Source organism: Phoxinus phoxinus, assembly GCF_949152265.1.
Source record: "Phoxinus phoxinus genome assembly, chromosome: 10".
NCBI classification, from domain to species: domain Eukaryota; kingdom Metazoa; phylum Chordata; class Actinopteri; order Cypriniformes; family Leuciscidae; genus Phoxinus; species Phoxinus phoxinus.
The window spans coordinates 2,642,652-2,656,037 of NC_136885.1; the positions used below are offsets into that span (position 1 = coordinate 2,642,652).

Below are 13,386 nucleotides of genomic sequence, written 5' to 3' on the forward strand. Positions count from 1 at the left end.
TATTGCCCAGCGACAGCCCCGAAACCTGGAGGATCTGGAGAAGGTGTGTGTGGAGGAGTGTGTGTGCAAACCTGGAGGATCTGGAGAAGGTGTGTGTGGAGGAGTGGGCCAGGATCCCCAGTGTGTGCAAACCTGGTCAAGAACTACAGGACACGCATGATCTCTGTAACTGCAAACACAGGTTTCTGTACCAGATACTAAGTTCTGCTTTTCTGATGTATCAAATACTTATGTCATGCAATAAAATTCAAATTAATTACTTAAAAACAAAAATCCAGAAAATCACATTGTATGATTTTAGATTCCGTCTCTCACAGTTGAAGAGTGCCTATGATACAAATGACAGACCTCTACATGCTATGTAAGTGGGAAAACCTGCAAAATCGGCAGTGTATCAAATACTCGTTCTCCACACTGTACGTGGAATATAGTGCAATGTACCACTAAAACATTTTTTAGAAGAAGAAAAAGTCCATGTTTTGAAACAATATCACAATTTTAAAATTCCCTGATATTTCCACAACAGTGAGGTACACTAATCCACTACAACAGTCCGGCTACACAGTTTTAGATGTAGAAAACCTTAATCAACTAGAATCTGGGTTCTGTAGTGTAATATATATATATTATAATAGTTTTGCTCCATATGACATCTGTCTTGGACTCCAAATCGTCTCCAACTGGCGTAGAAGCAGCTTCACCAGAGGAGGATTGATAGCAGCGCTGCTGTAGGAATGCATTCGTCATCAGCCAGAATATATTTATTCCCTATTGAACACCTGGGGTTACATGTTCAAAGAGTTTCTAAATGTCACAAAAAATATTGTTTCTAATCATAAAAAAAAAAGAGTTCGTAAATGTCACTAATCGAAAAACAGCCATGCACACAAGATTCAGATCTGGCCAAGGATGTTGAAATGTTCTTCAAGTATGAGAACAGACATGATTTATAAACATCTATAGAGTAGTGATCAATTTCTCACATAATAGCAAATTGACACACACACACACACACACGAATTAATGGCATTACAAAAACTAATTGTATGAAATAAAATGAAACAAAGCCAGCAAGGACATAATATATTTTATTGTCAAAAAACAAATGTTTGGGACTATTGCAAAAAAAAGATGGCAATGAGATGATTGACTTTGCTTTGGTCCACAACGCAAAACCGTACAGTAATAAATAACGCTTCATGACAGATTCAGGTTCTGACTGTCGCTCTGCCAGAGAACAACTGACGTCTCCGAACTCGACAATCACGAGTTTAAAACTGCAATAAATAATAACAAAACATTTTTTAAACTATTACTGTACTTAATATTCCCAATGTAATACACAGTGTAACCGGAGAGCTGTTTAAAATGACCCAAACGTGTGTGTGGATTCAAACGCAGAGAGGGAGATTTCAAAGGCACCAAACTCAAAAAAAAAAATGAGACAGTTCAGAGAAGCTCTTCTTCATGGGCGGCTTCGACCCTCAGCTCTGAAACTCACTGATCGACGGGATCCTCCAGGAGTCCATGCTTGCCCTCGAGGACTTTAACTGTGGCGGAGAGAGCGCTGAGAGAGAACACAGGAGAATAATGTTGTATCTGAAGTAAACACCACAAATAAACACGTTAATATATCAATATTTGACATTCTTGATTTAGCAGTTTGTTGTGTTAGGATGATAAACAACTTTAAAAGATAAATGTTTAGGCCTAACAGGTTTAAACGCACTCTTCAATGTCAAAATGATTGAATCAACCAATCAGATCAAAGGAGGCGGGGCTTAATCACAGAAGACGCATTCGTTTTAACAGTGAAAGAGAGCGTGGTGAGACGAGAGTAGATAAACATTTAGTTCCTCTGTGGTGAAAATCAAGCTTTCAATGTAGTTTATATGTCTATGTGGTGTTTTTAATACGCTTTAAGACGAACCGTGTGTAAATTCATAAGTAAGTATCCTCGTAAACACAGTCGGTTATGTCTTAAGTGAACAAACAGTTGAGATAGAACACGTGTGTGTATCAGTATACTGGATCCGTGCAGCTCTTAAAGTGACCGCAGCCTAATACATCTGCTTAAACAACGAGATCACTCACTGCTGTTATTTTGCCATATTTCAATAATGTTAATATACCGTGATAAAAATGCGTCTGAAACCGCATACTGTATAGTAGGTACCGTATTTTCCAGACTATAAGTCGCACTTTTTTTTCATAGTTTGGCTGGTCCTGCGACTTATAGTCAGGTGCGACTTATATATCAAAATTTATTCATACTGACTGAGATGAACCAAGAGAAACATTACCGTCTACAGCCGCGAGAGGGCGCTCTAGTTAGCGGAGTTGTTCAGAAGCGACACCGAGGATGAAGAGTTCAGTGTTGTGAGATGAGATCGGGAGCTCGGTGAACTTGCTGACCGGTAACTTGTTGGACTCGCTGGCTTATGTTAATTTAGTTTATTTAGCCTCCCAGGTATATGTTCTTTATGCTATTGTGTCGGGTTTCCCGCAGAAAGTGTGTTAGTTACGGTGGTGGGGTTTGTCAGAATTGTATTTTATTTTTTCTGTACCTCCGCCATACACATCAGTATAAATGCTCCTGATAAATGATTTGTTATTAAAGCATTAACATTCACAATCCACTGTTAATTTAAAATAAAAGCAAGCAGGCTGCGAGGTTTGCCATGACTGAATGCGCGCTCCCTCAATAATTCCTAAAAGCTGACATCAGTCCATCGCGATCTCACACATCTCTGTTATCATCAATGAAGCTGACTGCACAATGAAGCTTTCATAATCTTTTATAATCAGAGGATTTGCCAGCATGCAGAATTCAGCACTGAACAAAACGTCAGTTTTGAGCGGTGAGGGGATTCTGTCTTAAATGCTTCTGATTGGCCATTGCGTTCAAGAAATAAAAAAAAAATTTTGTTTAGTTTTTTAGTCGTTCTTGTTGCTTTTCTGCAACAGATGAATAACAATTTATTTGTTTTTATATGTTTTATTCATAGATATTTCCATTTAATCGTTTTATTATCACACAGAGTGAGTGCATTACCGCCCGCGCCCGCGCTCGGCCATCAAATCCATCAAAATATCGGCTCGGGCAGAGAATCTGAGCTCTAAACAGGACAGAGTAACGCGGCGGATATCGCTCATATCCTTTTTGTTGACGACGTAGTTAAGGCGGCAGGCGTGTGTTATTAGGAGGCCGCCTAATGCCTGGTTCAGATTACACAATTTTAGCGCGATTTTGGAATGATTCATTTGACGTAGGGTGTCGTGGGATTCGTAAACGACAACGAGCTTCGGGACGCAAGATTCGATCGTTTCATCTCGTATAGTGTGTCATAGTGGGCGACAACCTACGTCGCGTCTGCAATGCTTCACCACATCACGACAAAAAGACTAGCATGTTTGATTTTTTTCCCGGTCCTCCACGACGAGAGTGAGTGAGAGTGTGTGTGTGCGCGCTACTGAGTGAGCATGTGTGCGTTTGTGTATGTGAGTGAGCGCGAGAGAGTGCGTGTGTGTGAGTGAGTGAGCGTGAGAATGTGTGTGTGTGTGTGTGTGTGCGCGCGCGCTAGTGTGAGCATGTATGAGTTTGTGTGTGTGAGTGAGCGCGAGAGAGTGCGTGTGTGTGAGAGAGCGAGCGCGAGAATGTGTGTGTGTGTGTGTGTGTGCGCACGCTAGTGTGAGCATGTGTGCGTTTGTGTGTGTGAGTGAGCGCGAGAGAGTGCGTGTGTGAGTGAGTGTGCGTTTGTGTGAGTGAGTGCGAGAGTGTGTGTGTGTGTGTGTGTGTGTGTGTGTGTGAGTGAGCGCTGTTTGTGCGAGTGAATGTGTGTGTGAGACGGCACGCGATGACTGGTCGGATAGCAAAGTGTAGTCTGACATATTTCTTATCCACGACACGACAAGATTTTACGAGTCAAAATCGCATAATCTGACACAGTGACTATCGTAACAGACAAAAAAGCTCACTGGAAGCAGAAGCTCATCTGCTGACTTTCGGATGCGACTCGAGTCTCTATGAACGTGTGTATAAGGAGCTGAGAGTCACTCACCATCCCGGTCTGATGATCCGGTATCTGCCACACACGGACAGATCCACGACTGTCGAGCCCAAGCGGTTCTGATCTCCAATCGGGCCTCCGTCCACCACGACCGCCAGACTGGGCCACAGATCCTCAAACTCCTGCAGAAAACCCCACACACACACACACACACACGTCAAACTCAGACCAAAGCCCACTGAGAGAGCACTGGGAGTTAGCGCTGCACGATTAATCGCAATCTACATGTAATCACACTTAAACCGAGTTGGCTCATCGCGATTATGAAATGGCAAAGGCTGAGATTATTAGTAATGTGCAGCTTGTCAGTGAAGATCGGCTCTGTAATCGCGGCTCACTCTGAAAGCACTGCGAGTTTGAGTCGCTTATAACGTGCATTTGAAAAAGCAACACGTGTCAAACATCTTTCCGAACATGAGAAGCATTTATGAACCTCTTGTCCAACAAAAGACAACATTTAATAACACACTTTTACTCAAACTCACTTCATAAGGAGAGTTGAGCTCTTACCCTTAACCACACCTCCCCCAAACCACACCTCCCCTTAACCACGCCCCTACCCCTTAACCACACCTCCCCCAAACCACACCTCCCCTTAACCACGCCCCTACCCCTTAACCACACCTCCCCCAAACCACACCTCCCCTTAACCACACCTCCCCCAAACCACACCTCCCCTTAACCACGCCCCCACCCCTTAACCACACCTCCCCCAAACCACACCTCACCTTAACCACGCCCCTACCCCTTAACCACACCTCCCCCAAACCACACCTCCCCTTAACCACGCCCCTACCCCTTAACCACGTCCCACTCTTAACCACACCCCCACCCCTTAACCACGCCTCCCCAAACCACACCCCCGTCCTCTTTTCTGAAAACTAAAATATGGTCACCCTAATATATGGTGTGTGTGACTGTTCAGATGGAGAAGCATTTACTACCGATCAGCCGTGATTCTGACAAACTGCCCATAAAATAATCGCAGCCTTTGCCGAATCGCGTGCGGTTTCATCGATTAATCGTGCAGCCCTGACTGGGAGTTGTGGAGTCCTGTGCTTACGCTAGCAGCAACCGTACTGGTGTGAGCGCTGACGTTAGCGCTGGTGAGTGCGAGCGGTTCGCCACACATCTGACAGAGGCGTCTCATGAACGGGTGATCTGGGATACGGACCCCGATGAGCTGCAGCAAACACAACATTAATGACATGCGCCTTAAACAGACAACAACAGGGAAAACATTCACTAAAGACTGCTTGTGAAAAAGAAGTGCGCTTTCATTGTGTTGAATGAGCACATCTTCAAGTCCCCTGTGGTGAAAATCCAGTTTTTAATGTTGTTTATGTGTGTATGTGGTGTTATTAATCTGCTTTAACACACACCATGTGTAAGTTCATAAGTGGACAGCATTGCTGAGTATTTTCTGCTTAAAACTGCAGTGAACCAAAGACAGTCTCAAAAACACGGTTTGAAATCGCTGGTGTTTCTGACGTCACACACTACCTTGTAACCAATCAGATCAACGTGTGATCGTCCACCAGTGGATCTCTGAGTGAGTGAGTGGAGGCGGGGCTAATTTGCATATTCATAGAACCGCGCATACTAAATGAGGAAAGCGTGTCGAGTTACATTCAAGATATTTTAAGGTGTGACGGATTATTTTTCAAGGAAAAAAACTTTTAAATATGTAATTTTGGCTATCAAAGAGTTTTAAAAGAAAAAATTATTGACAACAAGGAGACTAAGTATATTTTAAACCTGTACTTGCAGAGAATATAACATTGATGAAATGAAAGGACATTTAAGTATATAGAGCGGCACTTTCAGGACTCTTCGGTCACACTATTTTACAGTGTTAAATGCATTTATTGTAGTAAAAACTATAAATTATGCATAATTACATGCAAATAACCCTAAAACAAACCATAATCCTACCCTACAGTAAGTGCACAGAGTTTAATCATTATTAAACCCCATTTCAGGCGGTTATCTATCAGTATAATAAAAACAATGTCAAATTATATTTTTTTGCTGTTTTTGACCATAAATGGTCAAGATGTTGTAAAATATAACAAATAACAATTTCCCTGGGTCAGAATTGTATAAAAAAATGTGTCCATTTGTCTTTGTAAGTTGGTTACATCAAAAGTCATGCCACTTTATATCATATTTAGATTTTTCTGGGTTTGTTGCAAAGGGTTAAAAATGCATCATTTAGTTTGGGGCCACTGACTGTAGTAGGGCTGATTCCTCCATTAAAGTCGAGTACGCCATTTAAAAGAATCCACAATTTCAGTTTACCCGTGCAAAATACCGGAAGCGGCGCATTCCACAGACGAGAATCATTATTACATCGTTTTCTAAAGCTACGCGATCTATTTAAAACCATTTACAATCATAAAATATCATAGATCTATCGTGAAATCACAAAGGCTGTGATCAGTTAAATGAATATATGCGCTGTTATTTCCCCAACAGAGAAGCACAACGCTTAATTATTTCCATGCGTGCAGATTACATGTTAAAAGTACACACACACACACACACACACACACACACAGGCTTCCAATAATGTGCATTTGGGAACGCAAAACCTCGGACGTGTTTCATAGTTGCACTGTTATTATTATGCGTGAAGCGTCTCGGGTTTCTCCATCCCTGTGTGCTGCGAGTGTTGTTTATAACGTTCATCTGCACGCAGTGTTCGTAACGCAACTCATTTATAAATCTACGCCAACACAGGAGAATACACAAGTATGTTTCTGAATAAGCGAATTGTTGTTCATTGCGATTTCAAAATAAAAGTGTAAAGTAAATACTCGATTACTGAAATACTCGATAGCTGCAGCCCTACACCGTTGAAACATGTCATGTAAGGAGACCCGCGGTGTGTGTCGACTCATTCTAAGGTAATAAAAACATAACGGTTCATTATGTCAGGACTTTATACACCACTGAAAACATAGTTATGTTTATGATATTGCATTTCTGTGTACAGATCCTCCTGAATATTACACAATGCACCTTTAAAGTAAATTTTAGGTCGAGGGGTGTGTTTGCACAAACCTTAGTGAAGGGATTGAGATCAGCGTTGAGTGTGTCGGATCTCTCCAGAACCAGTGTCACGGGTCCCGGCAGCAGATCCGACAGCAGAGCCTCCTTCACTGACACTTTACAGAACCTGCACACACCAGAACCAGCCTTACACACAGCAACACCATCATCAGACACACACCAGAACCAGCCTTACACACAGCAACACCATCATCATACACACACCAGAACCAGCCTTACACACAGCAACACCATCATCATACACACACCAGAACCAGCCTTACACACAGCAACACCATCATCAGACACACACCAGAACCAGCCTTACACACAGCAACACCATCATCATACACACACCAGAACCAGCCTTACACACAGCAACACCGTCATCATACACACACCAGAACCAGCCTTACACACAGCAACACCTTCCTCATACACACACCAGAACCAGCCTTACACACAGCAACACCATCATCAGACACACACCAGAACCAGCCTTACACACAGCAACACCATCATCATACACACACCAGAACCAGCCTTACACACAGCAACACCATCATCAGACACACACCAGAACCAGCCTTACACACAGCAACACCATCATCATACACACACCAGAACCAGCCTTACACACAGCAACACCATCATCATACACACACCAGAACCAGCCTTACACACAGCAACACCATCATCATACACACACCAGAACCAGCCTTACACACAGCAACACCGTCATCATACACACACCAGAACCAGCCTTATACACAGCAACACCATCATCATACACACACCAGAACCAGCCTTACACACAGCAACACCATCATCAGACACACACCAGAACCAGCCTTACACACAGCAACACCATCATCATACACACACCAGAACCAGCCTTACACACAGCAACACCGTCATCATACACACACCAGAACCAGCCTTACACACAGCAACACCGTCATCATACACACACCAGAACCAGCCTTACACACAGCAACACCATCATCATACACACACCAGAACCAGCCTTACACACAGCAACACCATCATCATACACACACCAGAACCAGCCTTACACACAGCAACACCATCATCATACACACACAGCAGAACCAGCCTTACACACAGCAACACCATCATCATACACACACACCAGAACCAGCCTTACACACAGCAACACCATCATCATACACACACCAGAACCAGCCTTACACACAGCAACACCGTCATCATACACACACCAGAACCAGCCTTACACACAGCAACACCATCATCATACACACACCAGAACCAGCCTTACACACAGCAACACCATCATACACACACCAGAACCAGCCTTACACACAGCAACACCATCATCATACACACACCAGAACCAGCCTTACACACAGCAACACCACCATACACACACCAGAACCAGCCTTACACACAGCAACACCATCATCATACACACACCAGAACCAGCCTTACACACAGCAACACCGTCATCATACACACACCAGAACCAGCCTTACACACAGCAACACCGTCATCATACACACACCAGAACCAGCCTTACACACAGCAACACCGTCATCATACACACACCAGAACCAGCCTTACACACAGCAACACCATCATCAGACACACACCAGAACCAGCCTTACACACAGCAACACCGTCATCATACACACACCAGAACCAGCCTTACACACAGCAACACCGTCATCATACACACACCAGAACCAGCCTTACACACAGCAACACCATCATCATACACACACCAGAACCAGCCTTACACACAGCAACACCATCATCATACACACACCAGAACCAGCCTTACACACAGCAACACCATCATCATACACACACCAGAACCAGCCTTACACACAGCAACACCATCATCATACACACACCAGAACCAGCCTTACACACAGCAACACCATCATCAGACACACACCAGAACCAGCCTTACACACAGCAACACCATCATCAGACACACACCAGAACCAGCCTTACACACAGCAACACCATCATCATACACACACCAGAACCAGCCTTACACACAGCAACACCATCATCATACACACACCAGAACCAGCCTTACACACAGCAACACCATCATCAGACACACACCAGAACCAGCCTTACACACAGCAACACCATCATCATACACACACCAGAACCAGCCTTACACACAGCAACACCATCATCATACACACACCAGAACCAGCCTTACACACAGCAACACCATCATCATACACACACCAGAACCAGCCTTACACACAGCAACACCGCCATACACACACCAGAACCAGCCTTACACACAGCAACACCATCATCATACACACACCAGAACCAGCCTTACACACAGCAACACCATCATCAGACACACACCAGAACCAGCCTTACACACAGCAACACCATCATCATACACACACCAGAACCAGCCTTACACACAGCAACACCATCATCATACACACACCAGAACCAGCCTTACACACAGCAACACCATCATCAGACACACACCAGAACCAGCCTTACACACAGCAACACCATCATCATACACACACCAGAACCAGCCTTACACACAGCAACACCATCATCAGACACACACCAGAACCAGCCTTACACACAGCAACACCATCATCATACACACACCAGAACCAGCCTTACACACAGCAACACCATCATCAGACACACACCAGAACCAGCCTTACACACAGCAACACCACCACATCTTCATCAGGCACACAGGACATACACACTTCAATATCAGATAGAGAGAGAGAGAGAGATAGATAGATAGATAGATAGATAGACAGACAGATAGACAGATAGATAGACAGATAGATAGATAGATAGAGTTGAACACACACACTTTCTGAGTTTATAAGTGTATGAATTCATGAGTTTATAAGTTTGAGTTTATGAGCTTAGAAAAACAACAGAAAGTTTGATAGATAGATAAACTGTATAAGATAAAAAATAAAGTATATTACCATGAAGCAACGTCAATAAAAACATGCAACAAAACAAAGTCTCTTCTGCTCACCAACGCTGCGTTTATTTGATCAAAAATACAATAAATATTGTGAAATATTATTTTAATGTAAATCAACTGTTCTCTATGTGCATATATAGTAAAGTGTAATTTATTCCTGTGATCAAAGCTGAAATTTCCCAGTCTTCAGTGTCACATGATCCCTCAGAAATCATTATAATATGATGATTTGAAAGTTTTAAAAAGTGAACGTAAAAAAAGTAACAGAATTTTACGTGTATTGATAGAAAAATACTATTTTTCAAATTCACTTTTTACTTTAAAACTGCAAAAAAATCTAAGCCATCAATCTCAACTTGCTGTGTTTCAAATTCAAGGTTGATATCTTTAAAAAAAAAGAGCTTTCAGAGATTGTTTGGCCGCAGTACCAAACGCTTCCACTAGAGGAGATCCCCAGAGAGTTAGCGGCGGCGGGAGAACTGCGCACCTGTAGATGTCCTGTATCTCCCCCACACAGATGGCCAGAGGCTTGTGTCCGTTCCTGCCCTTGATGTCGTAAACCCTTCGTACGGCGGACGAGTTCTGGGCCACACACGCCAGGCCGTAGATGGTGTCGGTGGGAAGAGCCACGACCTGCCCGTTCCCCAGCGCCGCTGATGTGGACCTCAGCACCTCCAGAACACACTCTGACACACACACACAGCCGGAGAAACAGATCAGAACACACTCTGACACACACAGGAGAAACAGATCAGAACACACTCTGACACACACACAGATCAGAACACACTCTGACACACACAGGAGAAACAGATCAGAACACACTCTGACACACACACAGATCAGAACACACTCTGACACACACACACAGATCAGAACACACTCTGACACACACACACAGATCAGAACACACTCTGACACACACACACAGATCAGAACACACTCTGACACACACACAGATCAGAACACACTCTGACACACACACAGATCAGAACACACTCTGACACACACACAGATCAGAACACACTCTGACACACACACACAGATCAGAACACACTCTGACACACACACAAACAGATCAGAACACACTGACACACACACAAACAGATCAGAACACACTCTGACACACACACACACAGATCAGAACACACTCTGACACACACACAGATCAGAACACACTCTGACACACACACACAGATCAGAACACACTCTGACACACACACACAGATCAGAACACACTCTGACACACACACAAACAGATCAGAACACACTCTGACACACACACAAACAGATCAGAACACACTCTGACACACACACACACAGATCAGAACACACTCTGACACACACACAGATCAGAACACACTCTGACACACACACACAGATCAGAACACACTCTGACACACACACACACACAGATCAGAACACACTCTGACACACACACAGATCAGAACACACTCTGACACACAAACAGATCAGAACACACTCTGACACACACACACACACAGATCAGAACACACTCTGACACACACACACACAGATCAGAACACACTCTGACACACACACACACACAGATCAGAACACACTCTGACACACACACACACAGATCAGAACACACTCTGACACACACACACAGATCAGAACACACTCTGACACACACACAAACAGATCAGAACACACTCTGACACACACACACAGATCAGAACACACTCTGACACACACACACAGATCAGAACACACTCTGACACACACACAGATCAGAACACACTCTGACACACACACACAGATCAGAACACACTCTGACACACACACAAACAGATCAGAACACACTCTGACACACACACACAGATCAGAACACACTCTGACACACACACACAGATCAGAACACACTCTGACACACACACAGATCAGAACACACTCTGACACACACACACAGATCAGAACACACTCTGACACACACACAAACAGATCAGAACACACTCTGACACACACACAAACAGATCAGAACACACTCTGACACACACACACACACACAGATCAGAACACACTCTGACACACACACACAGATCAGAACACACTCTGACACACACACACAGATCAGAACACACTCTGACACACACACACAGATCAGAACACACTCTGACACACACACACAGATCAGAACACACTCTGACACACACACACAGATCAGAACACACTCTGACACACACACACAGATCAGAACACACTCTGACACACACACACAGATCAGAACACACTCTGACACACACACACACAGATCAGAACACACTCTGACACACACACAGATCAGAACACACTCTGACACACACACACACACAGATCAGAACACACTCTGACACACACACAGATCAGAACACACTCTGACACACACAGATCAGAACACACTCTGACACACACACACACAGATCAGAACACACTCTGACACACACACACACAGATCAGAACACACTCTGACACACACACACAGATCAGAACACTCTGACACACACACACAGATCAGAACACACTCTGACACACACACACAGATCAGAACACACTCTGACACACACACACAGATCAGAACACACTCTGACACACACACACAGATCAGAACACACTCTGACACACACACACAGATCAGAACACACTCTGACACACACATACAGATCAGAACACACTCTGACACACACACACACACAGATCAGAACACACTCTGACACACACACAGATCAGAACACACTCTGACACACACACACACACACACAGATCAGAACACACTCTGACACACACACAGATCAGAACACACTCTGACACACACAGATCAGAACACACTCTGACACACACACACACAGATCAGAACACACTCTGACACACACACACACAGATCAGAACACACTCTGACACACACACACAGATCAGAACACTCTGACACACACACACAGATCAGAACACACTCTGACACACACACACAGATCAGAACACACTCTGACACACACACACAGATCAGAACACACTCTGACACACACACACACACACACAGATCAGAACACACTCTGACACACACACACACAGATCAGAACACACTCTGACACACACACAGATCAGAACACACTCTGACACACACACACACACAGATCAGAACACACTCTGACACACACACAGATCAGAACACACTCTGACACACACAGATCAGAACACACTCTGACACACACACACACAGATCAGAACACACTCTGACACACACACACACAGATCAGAACACACTCTGACACACACACAGAT

General features: G+C 44.0%; 1 protein-coding gene across 1 annotated transcript in view; it reads right to left on the bottom strand.

Annotated features, from left to right (window-relative positions):
* Positions 1 to 1,075: 1,075 nt before the first annotated feature.
* yrdc (yrdC N(6)-threonylcarbamoyltransferase domain containing) overlaps positions 1,076 to 13,386 on the bottom strand; it is a 16,375-nt gene continuing 4,064 nt past the window's right edge. Inside the window, exons 2-6 of the mRNA XM_079624887.1 lie at positions 10,595 to 10,793; positions 7,137 to 7,251; positions 5,134 to 5,253; positions 4,062 to 4,192; positions 1,076 to 1,567 (exon numbers count right to left, since the gene is read on the bottom strand). Of these exons, the coding sequence (XP_079481013.1) occupies positions 1,498 to 1,567; positions 4,062 to 4,192; positions 5,134 to 5,253; positions 7,137 to 7,251; positions 10,595 to 10,793 (635 nt within the window). The 3' untranslated portion in view covers positions 1,076 to 1,497. The remainder of the gene's footprint in view (positions 1,568 to 4,061; positions 4,193 to 5,133; positions 5,254 to 7,136; positions 7,252 to 10,594; positions 10,794 to 13,386) is intronic.